We start from the raw sequence: 21,735 nt of genomic DNA on the forward strand, positions 1-21,735 counted from the left end.
TTTATTTATTTATTTATTTATTTATTTTGTTTTCCTTTTTCATTTTTTTTTTTTTAACAGGGACAGCTTAGTCCCCGTGCCCCTTTACGGCGCCCCCAAAACCTGCCTCTTTATGGTACCGGGAACTCTCTTTACGAGTTCCTCGACCCTTGCGACGCGTCCGCCCAAGGTTGCCTGATAGCCCCCGCCATCCGGCCCTGTTGCGTAGCACCTGCTACCAACGTTGAGCAGTTTAACCTGTCAGCCCCCGCCCACCGAGTAGCCCCTGCTATCGGCGCTTGATGGTTTTACCTGTTAACGTCTCTGTTCCGTCAGAGAGAGAGGTTCGTTCCCCGTACTGTCGGAGAGAGGATCTCAGCGATCCAGGAGAGAGGGTCTCAGCGCTCGTCTCAGCGCTCCCCGTACGGGCCACCAGTTGACCGGCGCAGCTCCCCAATGAGACAGGAGACGCTCTTGTGGGCGACAGTTAACTGCTGGTTTATTTACGCGGGCTCTGGTTTATATATTTGGCCGTGACCAATCACAGGCTGCCACGAGGAAGCAGGGCGGGAATGGGATGCAGGCTCTGGCTACTATGTCCAGCTGTGGCCAATCAGGAGTTGCCACAGAGTACGGAGTGAGCACAAAGTGCGCACGGGTTGGCTAATTTAAAGAGGGACGTAGCGCATTGCGGAAGCTGGCGTGGTCCTTAGACCCGGGTGGGGTATGGTATGTTGAGTGCCTGTGCCCAACAGAGGAATATGAGAGAGCATTGTATAAGGGTTTGGCACCACTGAGTAGATTGGGGTAATAGCATTATTGAGTACCCTAAGCTCTTGTACTAGAGGGCAAGACCCATCAGGCTTGAGTACCAGGAGAATGGGAGTATTATCAGGTAAATGGGTAAGTTAATAAAACCATTGTCTAAAAGGCACTTAACTATAGGTTTAAGTCCCTGTAAGTGTTTGGGAGCTATGAGATATTGGGGAACACAAGGAAAAATTGAAAGATCCCTGAGACAAATTAAGTTAGGCATGGCATGGGCAGTGCAGGTGGATTAGAGGTATCTCAGACTATGGGATCGACCAGAGAAGAAGCACTCTGGAACCTGCATGTAATGGGCTCTTTCTGTAAAGGTTGAGTAGGCTGGCCATCGACACCCACTATAGAGACTGAAGACTTAATATAGTGGCCTGAAGACTCAGGAAGAACCCTATACGTGGCCTCTATGTCCACAAGTACAGAGACTGTCTTACCTGAGACCTCTAGTGGGACTTGAGGCTCTGAGAAGGATACCTTAATGGGGGCTGTAGGCCCTGAGCCCCGTCAGTCTTCAGCAGCAAGTCTGAGCAGATCTGTCAGAGAGGAATCTGGCAGTGATGGCATTTCCTGTGAGGGCTAGAAGTTAAAAGGATGGCTTACCTGCTCTCTGGCAGCTAGGACAGTCCAGTAGCCCTGGGGCAAGGCCCCAAAGGAATGCCAGGATTGGGGCATTTTCTCGCCCAACATTGTTTTTGCTGCACTTGAAGCATGGTCCAGGAGGGGCTCAGGCAGCTCCACCTTGAGTTGGTTTACCTGTCTCAGAGCTCCAAGTGTAACTGCTAAAAGACCAGATTGTTATTTTTTATCTCTGTTGTTGAAAAGCCACATTAAGAAGGTCTCTTGGGCTGGGGATTTAGCTCAGAGGCATGTATTTTTTTTTTTTTTTTTGTCTTTTTCCTTTTTATCGGTACCAGGGATCAAACTCACGACTGCCTGCTTGCAAGGCAGGCACTTATGCCGCTGAGCTAAATCCCCAGCCCCTAGCTCAGAGGCATAAAAGCCTGCTTGGCAAGCACAAGGTCGTGAATTTGATCCCTGGTTCCACAAAAAAAAAAAAAAAATTAAAAAAAGAATTTCCAGTAGGGGCTGGGGATTCAGCATAAGCACCTGCTTTGCAATCAGGCAGTCGTGAGTTTCATCCCCGGTATTGATAAAAAAAATAAATTAAAAAAAAAAGGTCTTTCTGTGGGGTTTGAGAGCCAAGTTTAGCCTTTTGTCTTGGGATCTGGCCCATGGTAGAAGGTATCTGTAGAATTAATTATGAGGAGTCAAATAATACAATCAACAGGATATTTATGATCATAACTTTAGCAATGGCCTCCCATAAGGAAATTTTAGGAACTGACATGTCATTTATTTGTCATATATAAGTACCTCTTTATGCTATTAGAATGTCTAATATCATCTGATTTTTAGAGGATGGCCTGTTTTATTAATTTTACCTTTTTATTTAGGAGAGAGATCAGCTATGGTGTCATTTAACGCCAGTTGAGTATAGTTAATTATGGTTTGGTGGAGGGCTGAACCAGGGCCGGTGGATGGGCTGGGAAAGGCTCAAACCTGGCCTCTGCCCCAGTGCTGGTCTTGTTGTTTTGCATGCATCATATAACCTTTTTTCTGGAAAAGATCTGGTGGATCCCAGCAAAATTCCTTTTGGATTTTATAATTATCTCTTAATTTATAATTAAGGAATTTATAATTATCTCTTAATTTGAGTTGTTGAACATTTAGAAGATTGCTAACAGTACAGTGCAGTATAGGCAGTAAGCTTAACATAGAACATTAAATGTCTATTAACCATAGGTGTTTTAACATTTGAGTACTGAAGAAATTTGTGAAGCATCTCTAAGTATATGTCTGGATCTGAAAGAAAACACTTGTTATATATTGCATAAATTTTAAGAAAAAGGCAGCAGAATTTTATATTTGAAGGCATGAATACACCATCAGACCAGCAACAATGAACTGTCTTAGTTATATGAACTTTAGTTGAGGTGTCTCCAATAAGGCTATGGAGATTATTGGAGGCTCCAATCAATAAACAAGAGCTGGTAAAATTACCAGGTGGCCACTTTTCCCGTTTATCAATTGAAGTTGTCCAGTGTCTCCTCACCCCAAGAAATTTTATTTAACCAGTTTTAGTACCATTTTGACCATCTGGCAAACTAGGGAGAAGCATGTTTTTTAAATCTATAACCCAAATAAACCTTGATTAAATGGTTTGAAAATGCAAAAAAGGAAAAAAAAAAGATTGTTGAGCTCAAATAAAAGGAACAGCTGTTTACAGAGCAGGCAAATGGACAAACATGGACAGATGATCTGTACATTATAAGTGGACTAAACAACAGATATATATGTAGAGAGACTGACAATCATAAAATTAGAGTGCACTCAAATATATTTGGCCAATTTGAACTATAATAAATAGACTAGTGTGAACCTTTTTGTAGATTAATAAGAGATCTCTTGAAATAAGGATGCTAGAAAAGGAACCTTGTTAGCTCAGAGAGTTAAGAAGGAATGGCCAGGCGCCCCTGCCTGCCCAGGCAGCCATTGGCCCCTTTTCCTCCCACCACATCCTGTCACCTGAGTTGCGCTGGTGTCTGGCCTGAGCCAAGCCACGCTAGGGGGATGGGACTCGGGGAGTGGGGCTGCTCAGGAGGCATGCGGAGTGGGAGGTGTGTGGAGCCCGAAGGGGGATCACAGAGCCAGCGCATGGCATGAAGGCCCAGTCCAGAACAGTCCGAGCAGGCCTGTGGGTGTGCACTGTGCCCACCCCACCTGCTCACAGCCCAATGCTGTCTGCGAACACCTCTCCCCATCCTGGCCTGCGGGTTGGCCTTACAGTGGGGCAGGGATTAGAATCGGGGAGGAAAGGACGATGTTGAGAAAGCTGCGAGATTTGGTGTGTGAGATATAGGAAGAAGTTGTAAAGGAGCCACTTCCTAAGTGTGGGGGGAAGAGGGATCCTGGAGGCACATCCCTAAAACAAAGGCCTAAACATGGAGAGTTTTGCCAACTTGTTGTCATTGTGATAAAAGCAAAATAAAAGATCAGCTTTTTGGTTTTTGGTAGCCTTTTGAATCAGGCACCCCAAAGGTGTGGGTTTTTTGGGGGAGAGCAAAAGATATTTCCCATGATCAAATCACAGTAAAGAGAGCCAACAGACCTCGATCTAAAGCAGACCAGGCTGTCACTTGGCCTTTTAGACCGACAGTAATTGATTCCAACTCTTGCTTTTTAATTGTCATCAAAAGGCATGAGTGGATTCCCAGTGGATTATAGTAACGGCTCTGTCTTGGAGGTGCCCAAGGGACGTGAGAACTGCTACCCTAGTCCAGGCACAGAAGAAAGATCCGGCGTGGGGCCCGGCCCACCACTGAGTAATCCTTAGATGAAAATTGGCTCACCTGCGGCAAATGAATTAGACTGGTGTTTGCAAACCAGCAGCAACAAGTTGAGCAACTCCCTCATGTTGAGAAGTGAGGAATTAATCCAGGATGCGGTCCAGTCTGTGAATAGGCAGTGGACTCAAACTGGGAAGACCCAGGAATCACTTGCCTGCCACCTGGTTGGGGAACCAACTAATAGAATTTTCGGTGTAGCTAAAAAGACAGAAATATGAAATAAAAGTGGCCTTTATTTTAAGAATGCGGAGAGAGAACCCCATGACCACTGAGGTCTGGTTTTTCTCTCTGCCAGGAACGTGGTGTGGGGGGCATACATATAACTTAGGTTTGGGATGGTGCCTAAGGGGCATTACTGATGCACAAGTAGCCCACTGGAGTTCATTTCATGCCATAGGTAAATATCCTAGGAGCGGGGAAGATGACCTCAAGATAGAGCTCCTTGGTTCCGCCTTGCAGCCTCTCAGTGCTTCAGCATCCCATCCAGGGCAAATCCTTTCAATAACTAAGAAAGGGGGAAAGAAGATGAATAGAGCAGAACAAAAATAGAGGTAAAAGAACTTTTTTTTTTTTTTTTTGTCTTTTTCATTTTTATCGGTATCAGGGATCGAACTCACGACCGCCTGCTTGCAAGGCAGGCGCTTATGCCGCTGAGCTAAATCTCCAGCCCCCAAGGTAAAAGAACTTTTAAAAAAGAAACAAAAACAAACAAACCAGCAAAGAAAAAATAAAAATAAAATGTAACATAATTAAAAAAACCAAAATTCCTCTGGTGTGCACGGAGAGCCCCAAACTCCTGGGTAACCCTGCAGAGGCTGGGGTAGAGTTAGTGCTGGATTCAGGCTGATCCTGGCCTCCAGAGGTGGGGGCTGGGGCCAGTCTTCAGGCGTGCTTTCTGTGACCCTTAGCGGCCTGCCTGCTCCTTGCCCTGTTTCTCTGGGTGTCTCTCCCAGCTACTGTGCTGCCCTCAGACAACGGCGGGGCTGCTTCCAGTCCTGTGAATAGTTGACACCTCCTGGACCTTGCATGGCCGGTGTCTGTCCTCGCAGGTCCCTTGTTGCAGGGAGGGGTGGGGTGCTGTGATGTGGTCTGACCTCTGCTCCTGCAGGTGGCGTTCCAGGCCGCTCAGTCCGGGTTCTTACTCCTCTCCCGGAGGGAGTGCTAACCTCCCACTGCTTGCTTTGCAAGGTCCCCTCCACCTGCCTCCGCCAGCCCCGTAGTCTGTAACCTCTTGTTGTAGGGCAAGGTGAGGTGGATGTTGTTGATTGCGGTGGGGTGACTTTCTGCTCCTGCCCTCACCCCCTCCTCGCATGGGACAGCCCCGGGGTGCTCATTCCTGCAGAGCAGTCCTGTTTAATTCCTGCGCGCGCGTGTCATGGAGGAGGGGCTAGCTGTTCCATTTGCTTGAGCCTGCTAGTCCCTAGAGGGTCCAGTTAGTGCACAAAAGGGAAAGTAAAGAAAGAAAAAGAAAAAAATGCGGCCAATCATCAGGGAAGGAGCGATTCACTCCTGTGTATGCCGGCGCAATTTACTGCGGGTTCTTCCATTTGGAGGAAGGCAAGAGAGGCTGGGAGCTTGTACCCCAAGACTGTCCCGCGTGGCTGGATTTAGCCACACTGTTTTAGTCTGTCCATTCCCCCTCTTTTCTTCTTTTAAGCTTCTCAGTGTGGTGGTCCCTCGCCATTTAGTCCTATATCTGAGTTTTTAGTTGAATTCTCTGAGTAGCTCTGAGTGAGGCTCCTTCTCTATTCAGCCCTGTTGAATCTGGTTGATTTCTTAATAGTTGCCTTTCTTTCAGGAATAAGATAGACTCCTAGGGTTGCTTTAATTTAATTTGCATTTCTCTAATGGACAGAGATATTGAACATTTTATATATATATCTATATATATATATATTTGTTGACCATTTGTATTTTTTCCTTTGTGAAGTGTCTGTGTATTTCTTTTGCCCATTTCTGACTGGGCCTTTAAGTGGTCTAATTTTTTTGGTTTTTTTTAGTTCTTCTTATATTCTTGGTATTAGTCCTCTATCTGAGGAGCAGCTAGCGGCACACAGTGTGTGACTCGTAAAGGTTTGACTCATCAAGATAATCAAGAAAGAGGACAAAGTAATATAATCCCAGCATGGGGGTGCTGAGGAAGGAGGATCTCAAGTTTGAGGGTAGCCTGGGCTTTGAGACCCTGTGTCAAAATACAGAAGAATAGAGGAGGGTCCTGGATGAGGGGCTCTGCTCTGTTTCCTGGGATTTCTGCCTGCCCTTCCCCTGCTGCTCTGGGGACCCCTTGCAGACACACAGGTCTTGTGCACATAACCTGGCACTCCCTTTGGGCAGTAGGCAGGCTCATCCTGGTACTTTTGTGGATATTGTATTGCAAGGGTCAGTGCTGGGTGTGGTCCAGCCTCAGAGCCCAGGAATTAACCGCCCACTCAGAAAATCCACCTTCCCTCTGGGCCTTCTGCAGTGTTCTTCAGCTGGTGGGTTCTTTTTAGTGTTGCAGAAAACAGACAGGACACGGGAAGAAAAGAAATGGCACTGGGAAGGCTTAGGAGTCCGTTTATTATACCTGTGGGCTTCTGATCAGGGTCACTCCCAAAGGGTCAGAGCCCTGCCCAGTGAGGTTTCAGGGCTTTTAAAGTAAAAATAAATGGGAGGTAGGAAGGTAGATTCAGTGTATAAGATCAGAAGTTTAGATGACAACCTGGGTTTCTAAGGGAGTTTAAACATTTCAGGTTATATTTAAGGCCATCGGTTATACAGAGGAAGAAATGTCCTGTTACATTTTAAGTTACCTAGCGAGGCCATCTGTCAGGCAAGCTTTCACAAAGAAAGAAATGTTCTGTCATCGGGTTTGTCCAGTCAAGGACACATCTGCCTGATCCTGACAGCCATCCCTGGCAAGCTTTATTACAGTTTTAAATTCCCTTTCACTGGGCCACATTTTCCTGGCTGCCAGAGAGCCAGGTTAGAGCAGGGCTGGGGAGAGGCTGACAGGAGGGGGCTGACTGGGGCAGGACAGCAGCTTCAGCTACCTTCTTGTTTTTAAAAGAAACCGAGCCTAGGCTTGTTCACTCTTGCAGCAAGTATGTATGGAACTGTGACATGCTGGGCTTGGGACACACAATCTCCACCGCCAGAATCCTTGTCTTCCTGCAGCCTCTGGTTTTAGAGGGGTACAATCACAAGTTAGTGAGGTCCTCTTGGATGGTGACAAGTGCTCTCCAGGACCAAGATGAAGTTAAGGGATAGAAAGAGACTGGGGAAGGGTTGGGGCTCCTTTGAGGATGATAACATCCCTTTTAAGAAAGGGCATTTGAGTAAAGGGTGTAAGAAGCTGGAGCCGAGCTCAGTGGTGTGTGCAAGGCCTTGGGTTTCAGCTGCAGCACTGAAACAAAGTCTGCACCTCCTGTGAGGGGTGATCTCGACTGCTCACTTGTGTGACACCTATGAATCTTTTGTGTGTGTGTGTGTGTGTGTGTGTGTCTTTTTCCTTTTTATCGGTACCGGGGATCGAACTCACAACTGCCTGCTTGCAAGGCATGTGCTTATGCCGCTGAGCTAAATCCCCAGCCGGGCCGCAGGGCCATCCCCTCTTCCCCTCTCCCCCAGCTGAAATTTAAATAACACCTATGAAATTTAAGTAACGCACACTTCTGGGTACCAGCCGGGTCCTGAGACGGGGTCATGCCTTGGGAGTGACCTGCTTCCTGGCTGTCATAACATGGGCAGCTTCCCTCCACCGCAATCTTTCATCTTGGTGTTTCTGCTTTGGAATCAATCAACCATGGATTGAAATCTCAGAAACTGTAATCTAAAATAAAGTTAGCCCTGCTTCCTCTGCCCTCTGTTCGTTTTCCATGATGGGGGCAGCCTGCGTGAAGCCTGTCTCTTGCTCTGGGAACCAGTCTGGCTCCGGGCATATTTTGCGCTTCTGGGCCTGGATTGCCTGTCTCCCCATCCCATCGGCCCTGTGCTTTCCTGACCTCTCCGGGAACCTGGGGTTTTAATCCTGCAGCAGCAGCTGTAGTAGAAATGCCTACTTGTTTCCCCTGGAGTCCAGCAGTCACCACACAAGTCTCTGACAGCCTGGGGCGAGGGTCAAGGTTTCCCCAGACAGCAAGAAAGGTCCACCTCCCATGAAGTCTTGGCATGTGGTAAACCAAGAAACCTGTCCAGCGGGGCACGGTGGAACATGCCTATACTGCTAGCTACTTCATAGGCTGAGGCAGGAAGATCACAATTTAAAAGAAAATGTGTGTGGAACGCACGTGGGGTGGGGGCAGATCTTGGATTGATCCCCATTGGAGGGAATACGGCAGAAATCTGTTTACTTGTGAATGTTCTCTAGCCCCTTCACCTCCACTTCCTGTGCAGTAGTTTCCTCCTCTCACCCCCCCCCCGCCCGGCCTCAGTTTCCTTAGCAGGTGAGCAGGGCGGGGGCTGCTTCGCTCTTCCTCGCCCACTCTCTCCTTCACGGCGGTTGCACCCTGCCGGGCTGCCGCGCAGACCAGTGACTGCGGAGGGCGGTCCGGCGGTGGCACCCAGTCAGCGGCGGCGGCAAGGTCGCGGCTGGAGCTCTGCGCTCGCCGCAGCCCGGCTCCGGGCGGCGGCTCATCCTCCCGCCGGTGCCTGGCGCCCGGCTCCGCGGGCGTGCCGTGCCGTGCCGTGCCGTGCCGGTGGGAGCCGAGCGGCCCGGGGCTGTGGCGGGCCGACCTGGGGCGCCCCGGGGGACGGGGCACTGCAGGCATCGGTGCCCACGCGGCACACGTGGGGCTCTCGGCAGGCCCGGCTGAGCTGGCAGCATGGGGCAGGCGGGCTGGAAGGGGCTTCTCCAGTCAGCGTTCGACTATAAGACAGAAAAGTATGTGATCGCCAAGAACAAGAAGGTCGGGCTGCTCTACCGACTACTGCAGCTTACCATCGTGCTGTACCTGATCGTGTGAGTCCCGGGAGCTTCGGAAGGCTGGGGGAGGGGCTCAGCTGGGGAAGGGGCTCAGCTGGAGGAGAGGGTACAGCTGGGGGAGAGGGAAAGAGGGGACGGCCCTGCGGCCCGGCCTTCTCGGGGTCCCGCAAGTTGCCCGTGGCTTTCCCTGAGATCCTCTCCAAGAAGAGGACCCTCCCTGGGTCCTTGGGTTTAGGGTGGGGGTACGCAGGGCCCCTCTACTTGCCCGTGGGGCGGCTGGATTCCCATGGGCAGCTCCTTCCCCAGGGACTGGAGCCCTGTGGATGTAGGGGTAGGAAGGGGCAGGGAGGGGGCTGGGTTACAGCTGTCACCCCAGAGGCCTCCCTGGGCCTGACAGTTGGCCCAGGAATCCAGTAGGTTATTTATAATCACTGAGCGTCACTGTCTTACTCTGGGCTAGGGACAACTCATCAGTCTGGAGTGTCCCTGAACTCTCTTCCGGTCAGCTCACCTACCCGTGACTGGCTTCTTGTATCCAGCTGGGTCCTGCCCAGAGGCTTTAACCCCGCAGCGCTGCAGCGCCCTTCCCACATCCCCATCCCATCCAGCAGGAGCTGGTGCTCCAGGGAAGGCAGCCCCGGCCTCTCCTGCTCTCTCCTAGAGCTGGGCACTCGGAATTCCCAGACTTCCGAACCTCAGACACCTGCTGCCTGCCAAGTCAGAGCCTTTGTCGGTGCTGTTCCATCCACAGGCACTCTATTCCATCCTCCAGATCTGGGCGCCCAAGCAACTGCCTCCCTCGACTCTTCCCTGCCTTTCCCGAAGGGAGTTTAGTTTCACGCTCATCTGTGCTTGTGGAGGTGGGGCTTTGCCTCTGTACTAGTCGGGGGCTGCCCTGGAGGTGGAGTCCTGGCGTGGTTTCTCTGGGGAGTGCATGTGGAGTGAGTGAATTAGTGAAGCTGCGCCTTGAATATTTCCCTAAGGTCGCTGCCTGTGGCAGGCCCAACACTTTGGTCCCTCCTAGAATGACTGGTTTGCCGGGCCATGGTGCTCTCAGAGTTCCCTGGAGATGTGACCGCCTGGGGCTAAGGGCACTCCAGCGCTGCCCTAGAGATGAGGGGAGGGACTCACACTGGTTGGTACCTGCTCTACCCAGCACGTCCACTGGCATGTCCACTGGCATGTGGGGAGGTGCCAGTGTCCCAACCACTGGCTGCATGACCTCAGGCAGGTGGCTCCCCTCCTTGCCGTTTGCCTCAGTCTCCCCAACCTCACCATGTTAGCATGGACAGTCTCTCACACCAGCAGCAGTAATGCACTAAGGAGCTGTGTCCATTGGGGTCTTCTGTGCCCATAGTCGACCTGTGCTGTCTCATTTTAAAGTATCTTTTTTTTTTTTTTTTTTGACTTTTTCCTTTTTATTGGTACCGGGGATCGAACTCACGACTGCCTGCTTGCAAGGCAGGCGCTTATGCTGCTGAGCCAAATCCCCAGCCCCTAAAGTATCTTTTGTGTTTTGACATTTTTAGGCACACAAAAGATAGAATTGTACAAAACATTATTTCCCTCTACCAGGGAGCCCTGAAATGTTAGCATCTTGCTATTTATTTGTATGGTCCTTCTCCCTTTATCTGCGCACCTGTTCGTATTTATGCAGTTTCTCCTGAGTGGATTACAGACATTGGAGACTTGTGTCCACATTTCTGTAAGCCGTGAGTCTGAGATCAGGGTGCCCACACGGCCTGGTGCTGGTGAGGGCACCACGGGGCAGGGAGAGAAAGATTCTCCTCTTTAGCCAGTACAAGTATGAAAATCGAGGTGTTGTCATTAAATAATGTTATCTAACCTGCACACTTTTGTACATTGTTTCAATAATTACCTATGGCAAAAAAAAAAATCGTATTGTGCCTTGTATCCAGTTTTCATGCTTTCTTAGCCTTCTTTATATGAACATTCCCATCATCCCAAAAAGAAAACCTGCAGTTACCACCAGTCAGTCCCAATTCTCCTCCCTGTCATTTCCTGGCAACCACCCGTCTACTTTCTGCCTCTCTGGATTGGCCTATCTGGACTTTTATATAAATGACTCACACAGTGCATGGTTTGGGGGCCTCACTTCCTTCACTTAGCATAGTGTTTCCAAGGCCTGTGTATGTTGTAGCTGTGTCTTTACTTGGTTCCTTTTCCTGGCAAAATAATGTCCCATGTTATGGGCAGGTGACATTTGGTTGGTTTATCCACCAGTTGATGGACGTGGATTATTTCCACTTCCTATTAAGAGTGATGCTGCTAATAATATTCTCATAAAATTTTGGTGTGAGTGTTTTCCATTCTCTTCAGAATATCCTTCGGTGTAGAAGTGCTTGGCTGTATGCAGACTCAGTCTTTAACCTCTTGAGAAACTTCCAAGCCAGTTTCCACAGAAGCTGCCCCATTCTCTATGCTCACTCACAATGTGTGAGGATTCTAATGTCTCTACTTCCCTACCAATCTGTGCTGTTTATTCTTTAAAAATGCTGCTTTTTAAAAGCTCATTCTCAGTGTGAATTAAAAAATGATGCTTTTAATATGAATGTTGTGATGCATAACTATAAGCACCCAGGAGGCTAAGACCAGAGGATCGCTGCAAGTTTGAACCAGCCTGGACCAAATAGGAGATCTTGTCTCAAAAAATATGTATATTCTTAAAGTTGTTCTAGAGAGTATGAAATGATATATATATTTTTTTGAGATAGGGTCTTGCTATGTAGTTCAAGCTGCCTTGAACTCACTATGTAGTTCAGGCTGGCCTCAAACTCATGGTGATCCTCTTGCCTCAGCCTCCTAAATGCTGAGATTATGGCCATGCACCACCACACACAGCTCATGTCAGGGTTTTGAGTTGCCTTGACAATTTTTTTCAAGAAATTTGTAACCAAATTCTCTGCAATTTTTTTTTTCGAGACAGGATCTTGCTGTATTGTCCAGATTGGACCAGAACTGATGTTTTTCCCACCTCAGCCTTCTGAGTAGCAAGGATTACAAGCCTGTGCGACTGAACCCAGCTTTTGCCCATTTAAAACCTGAATTACTTAGCTTCTTACAATTGTAGTTTAGGGCTGGGAATGTAGCTCAGTGGCCCAGTGCCTACCTGGCAAGTGTAAGGCCCTGAGATCTGTTCTTGGTACCCCCTCAAAAATTGTTATATTTTAAAGGTTCTTTATCAGGTAGGGTACTCCTTGTGTGTGTGTGTGTGTGTGTGTGTGTGTGTGTGTGTGTGTGTGTGTGTTTTGGTTTTTGCTTGAGACAGGGTCTTGCCATGTAGATCAGCCTGGCCTTCAACTTACTATGTAGCCTAGGCTGATCTCAAACTCACAGCAATCCTCCTGTCTCAGCCTCCCAAGTGCTAGGATTACAGGTGTGTGCTAGCATGGCAGGTGTGCACTGGCACACCTGGCTCAGATAAGGTACTCTGGAGGTTGCCTTTTTACTTTCTTCATGGGCAAACGTTTTTAATGTTGATGAAGCACTAATTTACCTACTTTTTCTTTTGCCTCTTGTGTTTTGGGGAACAAAGAACGCGGGGTTTTGTACCTTATTTCACAGGCTGATCCTCAGTTTGGATTGCTCTGAGGCTCCCTCATGACTGGTTTCAGGTTAGGCACCATCTGTCATGTGAGCACCCTCAGGTTTGTGACTGGGGGACACTGTTATTCAGTTGGGAAACTCACATTCTCCAGGTTAACCAGCTTGCCTGGGGTCACGCTAGGTCTGCAGCTTTCAGTCCCAGCCTGCCCACTTCTGAAACCAGTGCGGGTTACCCCTTTTGAGCCTCTGCCTTGGGGGCTGCTTGCTGCCTCTGCTGCTTGCAGGATTGGGTTTCATGCAGCAGTGGTGACTGTGACCCCTGCCCAGGAACTGGTCAGACAGCTGGAGCCCTGAGCCTGGCTCCACCTTACCTCGGGTGGAGATGCTGTGATTCCCACCATGGCCTGGGCCCAGGAAAAGTCCCTGAGGGCAGCAGTGTGGCTGAGGTTCACCTGCTGACCCCTTCCTGCAGATGGGTGTTCGTGATAAAGAAGGGTTATCAAGACACTGACACCTCCCTGCAGAGTGCTGTGGTCACCAAAGTCAAGGGCGTGGCCTACACCAACACCTCAGAGCTGGGGGAGCGTCTCTGGGACGTCGCAGACTACGTCATCCCCCCCCAGGTCTGAGCCCTGTCTATCCCTAGTGCTCAGGCTGGTGGGGCCTGGCTTGGGGTGGGTCACACAGAAAGCTGCTTGGGTGCCCGGGGACCTCTATCCCATGTCTTCCGTGGTCCAGGGTATAGATGGAGGCCCCATCCACATCCCCTTTCCATGCCAAACCCCTGCCCTCCTTTTCTGTGCCCGGCATGCCAACTCTGTCCCCAGGTACCTGAGTCTGGTGGGACCTGTGGAGACCAGTGAACCCTCACGTCCTTCTGATCAGATACCTGGGGACAAAGAGCTCCTTCCTTATAGGCCATTGCCCCTCAGAATAGCTTCCCAGTTTGTTCGGTGGCCTCAGGGCACAGCCAGGACAACTCCATTACTGTCTTTTCTCTTCCCATGTCTAGGCTTGGACTCTGGGGGTGCGATCAGAATAGGAATTCAAGAGGCAAGGGCACTTGGGGTTTGCATGCAAAGTCCACCAATTTCGTGACCCCATTTCCAGTCATGCAGGGGCCCCAGCCCTTGCCAGGGAGCCCTGGGAAGGAGGGTCTTCAAGAGGGTTGGAGGAGGCCCTTATCCCCTCTGTGATTCCGCAGGGAGATAATGTCTTCTTTGTGATCACTAACCTGATCGTGACCGCCAACCAGCGGCAGAGCACCTGTGCTGAGGTTTGTTTGGCGTAGGGAGTGGAGGAGGGTGTGGAAGCTGCCAGCTATGGTAGGGTCGATCCTTTTACTGAAGCAGGGGCTTCTGTGTGTTCCAAGGATCCCTGGGGTCTGCTTGCACTGACTGGTGCACATGTCTGGCGTGTGGGGGAGAAGCAGGCTCTCAAAGGGTGTATGGTCCGGACCTGGGAGGGACTCCTCATGTAGCCCCTGGGTGGTGTGTGGCCCTGAGTTAGGGCTCTCCACGCAGGGACCTTTCTCTTCCGGCAGCGTGAAGGCATTCCTGATGGCATGTGTTCTGAGGACCACGACTGCCCTGCTGGGGAGCCTGTTAGAGCTGGAAATGGTGAGAGCTGGGGACAGGATGGCCACAGCTGGAGGAGGGCACAGGGGGTCTGGAGCTGGGAGGCTCCTGGCCTTTTTTCTGTCCCACCCCTGCAGGAGTGAAGACTGGCCGCTGTCTGCGGGTGGGGAACTCGACCAGGGGCACCTGTGAGATCTTTGCCTGGTGCCCAGTGGAGACACAGTCCAGGCCCAGGTGAGTGGCACAGCCTCAGGCCCCTAAATGAGTTGCCAGTTGGAGTCCACTTGAGGGTGGAGATGTGCCAATCCCAGGGGAGCTTCATTCTGAGAGAGATACCAACGCATTCCAGAGAGATCAGAAGATTGACCCAGCACAAGCAAATGGATGGTCCTTTGCAGCGGCTGAGGGTGGCCAGGGAATGTGCTTCCCGCACTGCCCTAGGCCCGAGGGAGGTATGTGTGGGGGCAGGCCTTCTGCTCAGGCTGTCTTGGGTTGCTTTTCAGGAAGCCACTCCTGAGGGACGCTGAAGACTTCACCATTTTCATAAAGAACTATATTCGTTTTCCCAAGTTCAATTTCTCCAAGTAGGTGGGGCTTGGCTGCTGGGGCCCAGGGGTGGAGCCTTGGTGGGGCCTCTCTGGGGATGTGTGTGGGTGCATGTGCATGTTTATGTGGCCGACCTGAGTGGCCCCACAGTGGGGGCAGACTGTGTTCTCAGTTCTCAGTTCGCACTGAGAATAGAAAGTGAGAGGAAGGGGTTAGGTCGTATGAGGGGTCCCTGACTTGTCTTCATCCACTGCTTCTACCCAGGGCCAATGTACTAGAGACAAAGAGCAAAGATTTTCTGAAATCCTGTCGCTTTGGCCCCAACAATCACTATTGTCCCATCTTCCGGCTGGGGTCCGTGGTCCAGTGGGCAGGGAGCAGCTTTCAGGACATTGCCCTGGAGGTGAGTAGTGTGTGTCACCCCTGGGACCTGGACTGTGCAGTGATGAGACAATAGGGCGGGAATGGCCTGCAAAGCCACCTGCCTCCAAGAGCTCACTAAGCCATCAGCTCCAATGGAGTTGCAAGGAGCCCTGTGGGCACCCTAGTTCATTTGTCAAGTGCCTGTCTGTAAAGCAGTTAGCTCCCTGCTCTCCTGAAGGATGAAGGGAGATACACTGCAGATGGGGTGAGGCAACTTTCTTCTCCTGCAGGAGTCTTCCTAAAGACCAGCTCAACAGGCTGTCTCTGGCCTGAGCCCTTCCTCTGCCTCATTCATTTCTGGTGAAGGGCTGGCCTCCATCTGTCTGCAGATAACTCTGGGCACTGATTCTTGTCTCCTGTATCAAGGGAGGTGTGATAGGAATTCACATCGAGTGGAACTGCGACCTCGACAGAGCTGCCTCTGAGTGCCATCCGCGCTATTATTTTAACCGTCTGGACGACAAACATGTAAAATCTGTTTCTTCTGGGTACAACTTCAGGTAATTGCTGCCTTGTGCCACTGTGTGGCCCTGACTGTATTTGGCATCCTCCCCTGGCCCCCCAGCACTGTGATACCCTGGTCTAGGGTGGGAGTCAGCAGGAGGTACGGGAGTCACAGCCGAAGTGTGGAGAGGACCCAGCAGAGTGGTGAGGACAGCATAGTGAATGAACACCTCTGGCCAGGAGAAGGATGTCTGTTCCTGCCCTGTTCTTGCCATGGTACCCTACAGGTTGGCTCGGTGCAGTGGGAAAGGCCTGGCACCATGGCAAAGGGTTTGGATGCCTCTTCATGGTTGGCGCAGTTGTGAGGGTCAGTGGCCCTCTCTCCGGGCGGCTGAGAGCTGGGATACTGGGAGTGCTTAGAAGCCCCCAAAGCAGCCACATCCGTGCTGCCAAGGCCGGAGAGCACAGGCAGGCTACGCCTTCTTCTAGGCCCTCTCTCCCCCAGGTTTGCCAGATACTACCGAGACTCAGCCGGGGTGGAATTCCGCAACCTGATGAAAGCCTATGGGATCCGCATTGATGTTATAGTTAATGGAAAGGTGTGTGGGTGGCCTTCCCATTTGGAGGCAGGCATGGCGGGCGGCGGGCGGGCAGGTGGGAGTGACTCTGGGGAAGGGCTGTTTATTGCACTCACTCACCTACCTCCTCTCTGTCTTCCAGGCAGGGAAGTTCAGCATCGTTCCCACAGTCATCAATGTGGGCTCCGGGGTGGCGCTCATGGGTGCTGTGAGTACCCCTCCCCAATACATGTACCCTCTGAGCAGGGAGAGGGGGCTGAGTGACTACCTGGGAGGAACATGTCTCAAACCCCAGACAGCAGGGCGGCTGGTGAGGTCAGAATGGATGTGGACCAAGAGGGCTTTCTGGGATTCTGTGCCCTGTCGGCTGTCCCCAAGTGGTAGTGACTGCCCAAAGCACCCCCTGCTATGGGTCTCTTGTCTCACGTAAGCTGGAAATCAGACATGGTCCAGTTGTTTAGCTGCTTCTTCACTGCTGACAACTGTCACCGTTGTCCATCTTCTTCAGGGTCCTCAGAAGGGGAGGGTCCCCATATGGGTCACCATAACATTACCACTGGCTAAGGGTTCTTTTGCTCAATTCATATAGAAATTATAGGCTGGAAAAGGATGATGATAGCCCTGGGCTTTGAATGGCAGCAGCTCTTTTCTGTTGGTGTTAGCAGCCCTCCCGGGTGCTTGAAGCGGGAGTCACTGAAAGGCTTTGAGAACGCTTCCAGCCATAAGAGGTGGCAGCTCTAGGCAACTCTCTACTGCTTTTCGTCATTCTCTGCTTGCTGGCTGCCTTCAGCGCTGCAGCCCTGGCCACTTTCAGTGCCAGCAGCCTCTGGTGTTACCAGCTCTTAGTGTATTAGCTCAGTGTGCTCTGCTTGAGGTAGAAATCATGAATAAGCAAAAATATGTCATTCAAAAGAGGCTTTATTAGGACTCCTGCTGCAGCATAAAGAAAAACATTGCACAGAATGACCCTTTGTGGGTATGGAGAATAAATAGGGGGAGAAAGGTAACTGGTGCTTTATGTTTGGTCATGGGTGGGAGGGTGCCCTTTAGGGCCTGTCTAAGGAGGGCTTAAGAGGGGTAGAATCATCCACAGAGGCTGCCCAGCAGAATTTGGCAGAGATGCTGTAGGGCCTGTTCATCTGGGGTAAGTCTGTGACCAAAGCTTGCTGCATCCAAAGCAAATGTCTCTGGAGTGGCTGTGGGGCATCTGACATAACCCGCTGGCCGACCATGTTTGGGCAGCCATGGAAGAAAAAGAGAAGTATTTCTTGGGGAGCATCGGGTGCATCTTTCCTGTCACCTATCACTCCGGAGCTGTGTGGGTCAGCCCCAGCCATGGTGTGGGTTGGGGACCTCTGATCCCTTAGGGTGAACTTCTCAAGCCTCCCTCTCCACTCTGCCAAAGGCTATACCCTGGGTTTCTCAGCCCTGGCACTAATGATGCTTGGGCCCAGTGATGCGTTGTTTTGGGTGCTGTCCTGTGCATTGTACTGTGTTTAAGAGAATCCCTGCCCTTTCCTCACTCAGTGTCAGTGGCACCTTTCCCGCAGTCCTGATGCCTGAAATGCATTTGACTGAGAATCAGTGGGTTAAAAGGAAGAGGCAGGCGATCCTGCCCTGCCTTCTTCCCTCAGAGGTAGCTCTTCAGCTGCAAGAAAGTCATGACTTGGGGTACGGAAAGTTTCTTCCAAATGCCTGGAGTGCCTTTGCACATCTGGAAGAGGTTTCAGTACAGGAGAATGGTCAGTGGGCACCTCATCCACACCTCAGCAAGTTCTGGCCAGCTCTATGTGGGCAGCCTCAGAAACCCCACTGGAGGATTTTGTCAGAACTCAGGCATGACTTTTTGTGCAGTTCAGGAAACTGGGTCCTATAACAGAACCAGTGAGGCTGTGCTCCTGAGAGTGATTAAGAGTGAGCCCTAAATGTGTTCCTCCTAACGGCCATCAGTCATTTAGGGGTCCCCCCCCCAGTGTGTGTATATGCTTTTTCTTATGATGTGGGCAAAATCTGGACATCTGGGGACGCACCTGTCAAAGGAAGGCATTAGTGCAGAGAAAAGGTGGTAATGGAGGCTGAGAGGGGGAGGAGGAGCACAGAATTGGTAAGTGACATTTTCGGTCTCTGGGGACCGGTTCACCTCTCCTGATATTCTCCATTAGCCCCTTGTGGCCACGCCTTTCCTCATTCAGGGCTGTCAATCCTGTGCTGTGGGTGGCGTCTCCCTCTACTGGAGAGGATGGGCATTGCACACAGCCTGATTGACTCGAACTGGGGTTCAGGGGTGTGGCGCCCAGCTGGGTGAGCTCTGGCTGCCTCTCCCTTGATCACAGCAGGAGCATCCCTGATGGTTAGACTGAGACCCTCTCAGGCCATCTTGCAGTAATTGGCAGAGAACTCTTCTAAAATGCTGCTATTCTGTCATGCCTTCCCCTACCTAAAGGACAAGGAAAATGCCTTGAAAATGATGTCAAACTGCTGATTCTCAACCACTTTTCTAAAAAGTGCATTTCATTCTTCCCCTGCAGGCTCTGGGGCGTTTCTCAGGCAGGATTAGCTCGCTTCTCTCTCTGTGATGCCCTTTCCAGCCTTTGCATAAATTGTTCAGCCCTCAAGGTTCAATAATAATAATAATAATAATAATAATAATAATAATAAAAGACCAGTTGTCCCCCTTAGTGGGGTAAAGCCCTGTCTTCTGCTCATCTCCCCATTACAGGGTCATCACTCTGTTACACTTTACTGGCTTCTTACCTCCTCTGGCAGAGGGTGGGTCCCTGGAAGGTCTCTGTGGTCCACATCCTCCTTAGAGCTGAGGCTCAGCAAAAGTGCATTGAGAACTGGTTGGGTGGGGTCCGGGTAGCATGGGGGTTTGGCCGGAGTGGTCAGGCTCCGGTGTGGCTTTGTGTCCACCATGGACCAGCTCTGTTGCCCTGAATGAGGTCCCCTTGTCTCATGGGTAAAATGGGGACTTGGTTCCCACATATGGGTCATTAGAGGATCAAATGGTATGAAGCCTAGGATTCTGAATCCGGGCCCCCTACTCTCTTGCAGGGGGCTTTCTTCTGTGACCTGGTACTCATCTACATCATCAAAAAGAGGGAGTTTTACCGTGACAAAAAGTACGAGGAAGTGAGGTCAGTTCGTTTCCCCCCACAAAGTGGAAGGGGTCTGTGAGGAGGTCCCCTTCTCCTCAGCTTAGAGCTCTCCCCTGGTGAGCGGGTGCTGGCTTCTGAGTGTGGAGAAGGTGGGTGAAGTGTTGGGGAGGTGACTTATTCCTAAGACCTGCTCCACGAGGCTGGATTCTACCTAATGACAGCCCAAAGGAAAGGCTGCTCCAGGCTGTCAGCAGACCTGGAACATAGGCTCTGCTGCCTCTCGCTGTGTGATTTTGGAAAGTCCCAGGCTTCTCTGCTGCTGGACGAATGAGGGCCGCGGTGACAAGGCAAGCCCAGCTAATGTCCCAGGAAGGGCCTGCAGGGTGGACTTCGGGTAACAGATTGTGTCCTGTCCAGGGGCCGAGAGGGGGCGGCTCAGGAGGCTGAGGCCAAGGCGCTGGAGCAGGGCCAGACGGAGGAGGAGCAGCAGGAGGGGGAGAGGCAGGAGGAGCAGCCTCAGACCCTGCCGCAGAGCAGCAGCTGGAAGGGGAACGGCAGCGTGTGCGGGAAGCTGCCCCGTTCCGCCAGGTGAGGCGCTGTGGGCAGAGCCGTGAGGACGCGCGCTCCGCGGTTGCTGCGACACAAGACCAGGACCTGGGAGATCCCTCCTTGCTAGATTCGGGTTGCGGGGGTGCTGCTAGTGTTGTTCCCGGCCCCTAGCTCCTGGGTCCCCTTGCAAATTAAGCGTCCTGCCCTGTGGTGCCCGCTCCACGTCGTAATGATTCTCCCGATGCCTCCTCAGGCCTGTGCTGCCCTGGGCTATTTGTAGATTTTAACTCATTTAAGTAACTTGATGAGGTGGACACAGATATGCGCTATTTTACTAGTGAGGACATTGAGGCACAGAACGATTGAACAGCTTGCTCAGTATATGGCAGAGGTGGGATTTGGATCCGCACAGGGTTTTTAGAGTGCAGTTCTCCGGTGTGTTTCCCTGCTTGGTCCAACCCCTCAGCCTCTACCCCCACTATCAGATTACTCTGGAGCCCCTGTTCTCTGGACTTGGGCCCTGCCTGGTCTGCCTGGCCACTTCTGCAGATGTGTCCTTCGCCTTGGCTGGAGGAGACCTGGGCTGAGAAAGGAAGCCCGTGTTTGGGCTTCTCTGCTTCTGCTTCACTGTGCTCTGGGCTCCATTATCCTTTCTTCTTCCTTTCTTCTTCTCCTAGTGGGGCTGGATACACGGGCTGCTCCTGTTCATTTATATTAGGGTTCGGTGACCCCTCCTCTCCTTGTAAACCACATCCGGGGAAGTTCTGTGGCATGGACCAGCTTTTCCTCCAGCCCCCAGTTTTCATTCCTTGCTGAGTCAGGGTTTGGCAGCCTCCAGGTGGGGGCTGGGCCCATGGGGAGAGGCCTAGAAATAGCGTGGGATGCAGCAGAAGGAGGAGGGTGCAGGCTGGAGGGTGGGGTACAGCAGCTGACAGGAGGTCTGGGGACCTGGATAGGGTGGTCTTGAACCCGCAACCCTCTGAATGCTTCTTGAGCTGACTGTCCTTGCGTGGGCACCCATCTGAGCATCTGTACCTTGCTTGTCTTGGTCCAGTCTTGTGCATCGCTCACTGGGGGAGGCTCTGTGCTCATGGGCCTGGGCCACGGATCCCACAGGTGGTGCTGCCTGTTGCTGGGTGGCTCCAGAGTCCCTCTGCTTCCATGTGTTTGGACTGCAGCCAGGAACCCCTGATGGTTTGCCCCTTTCTCCAAATGCTGATGACCTACTGTGCGGCCAGTGAGCATGGCTGCTGCATGGCTCCCCTTCAGGGAGGGGACCCAGCAACGGACAGAGTACCCAACAGCTCTCCCCACACTCCCCAGGACCAGCGCCTTAAAGCATGCCAAGGCGAATGTACAGCAACTGCAGAGTCTGCAGACAGTGGGGACGTAGCCAAGGCTGTTGGCCGAGAGCAGGATTTGAAGATCTTGGGCCAGCACAGTCTGCAGCTCTGAACTGGGAAGATGCATCCTCATGCCTGCGCGAGACAGAGGCTTCTGGGAACAGCCGTTTCTGTTACACTTTGGGATTCTGCTATGAGCTTTTTTTTGTCAGGAGAGGAGCCTCCTGGTAGCCCGAGTGGCCCAAATCCAGATGAGGAGACCCTGGCTGGGGCTGGCACCCAGGGAAGGGAGCAGGCCAGGGGCCTGGGTGGTACTAGAGTGTCTTAATTTTTCCTGAGAACCTGATTGGACACTCATTTATTCATCCGTACAGTAAACACTGATGCATGTTTCATGCTGGGCCTTGTCTAAGAGATGCTTTAATAAGATGCTGACGTAGCTCTCAGGAGGGGGACAAAATAACTCCTTCTAAAACCAACAGAGAGATCACAGACAGGG

General features: G+C 51.4%; 1 protein-coding gene across 1 annotated transcript; it reads left to right on the top strand.

Annotated features, from left to right (window-relative positions):
• Positions 1 to 8,992: 8,992 nt before the first annotated feature.
• Positions 8,993 to 21,631, top strand: P2rx5 (purinergic receptor P2X 5). The gene is made up of 13 exons (XM_013152378.3): positions 8,993 to 9,147; positions 13,151 to 13,301; positions 13,883 to 13,954; positions 14,222 to 14,297; positions 14,393 to 14,489; positions 14,759 to 14,839; positions 15,066 to 15,204; positions 15,591 to 15,724; positions 16,174 to 16,267; positions 16,389 to 16,454; positions 19,301 to 19,383; positions 19,762 to 19,932; positions 21,217 to 21,631. The coding sequence occupies exons 1-13, from the start codon at positions 9,011 to 9,013 to the stop codon at positions 21,284 to 21,286; spliced, it is 1,371 nt and encodes a 456-aa protein (XP_013007832.1). The 5' UTR covers positions 8,993 to 9,010; the 3' UTR covers positions 21,287 to 21,631.
• Positions 21,632 to 21,735: the final 104 nt, after the last annotated feature.

This window comes from Cavia porcellus, unplaced genomic scaffold (assembly GCF_034190915.1).
Source record: "Cavia porcellus strain 051 isolate PalLab524CR breed Dunkin Hartley unplaced genomic scaffold, mCavPor4.1 scaffold_6, whole genome shotgun sequence".
In the NCBI taxonomy this organism is placed as follows: domain Eukaryota; kingdom Metazoa; phylum Chordata; class Mammalia; order Rodentia; family Caviidae; genus Cavia; species Cavia porcellus.

Excerpts from the sequence above, each read along its gene's own strand:
- P2rx5 (XM_013152378.3), top strand. The coding sequence starts at position 9,011 with ATGGGGCAGGCGGGCTGGAAGGGGCTTCTCCAGTCAGCGTTCGACTAT. Across the intron at positions 13,955-14,221 it reads GGCAGAGCACCTGTGCTGAG|CGTGAAGGCATTCCTGATGG; the intron begins GTTTGTTTGGCG and ends CTCTTCCGGCAG. Across the intron at positions 15,205-15,590 it reads TTCAGGACATTGCCCTGGAG|GGAGGTGTGATAGGAATTCA; the intron begins GTGAGTAGTGTG and ends TCCTGTATCAAG.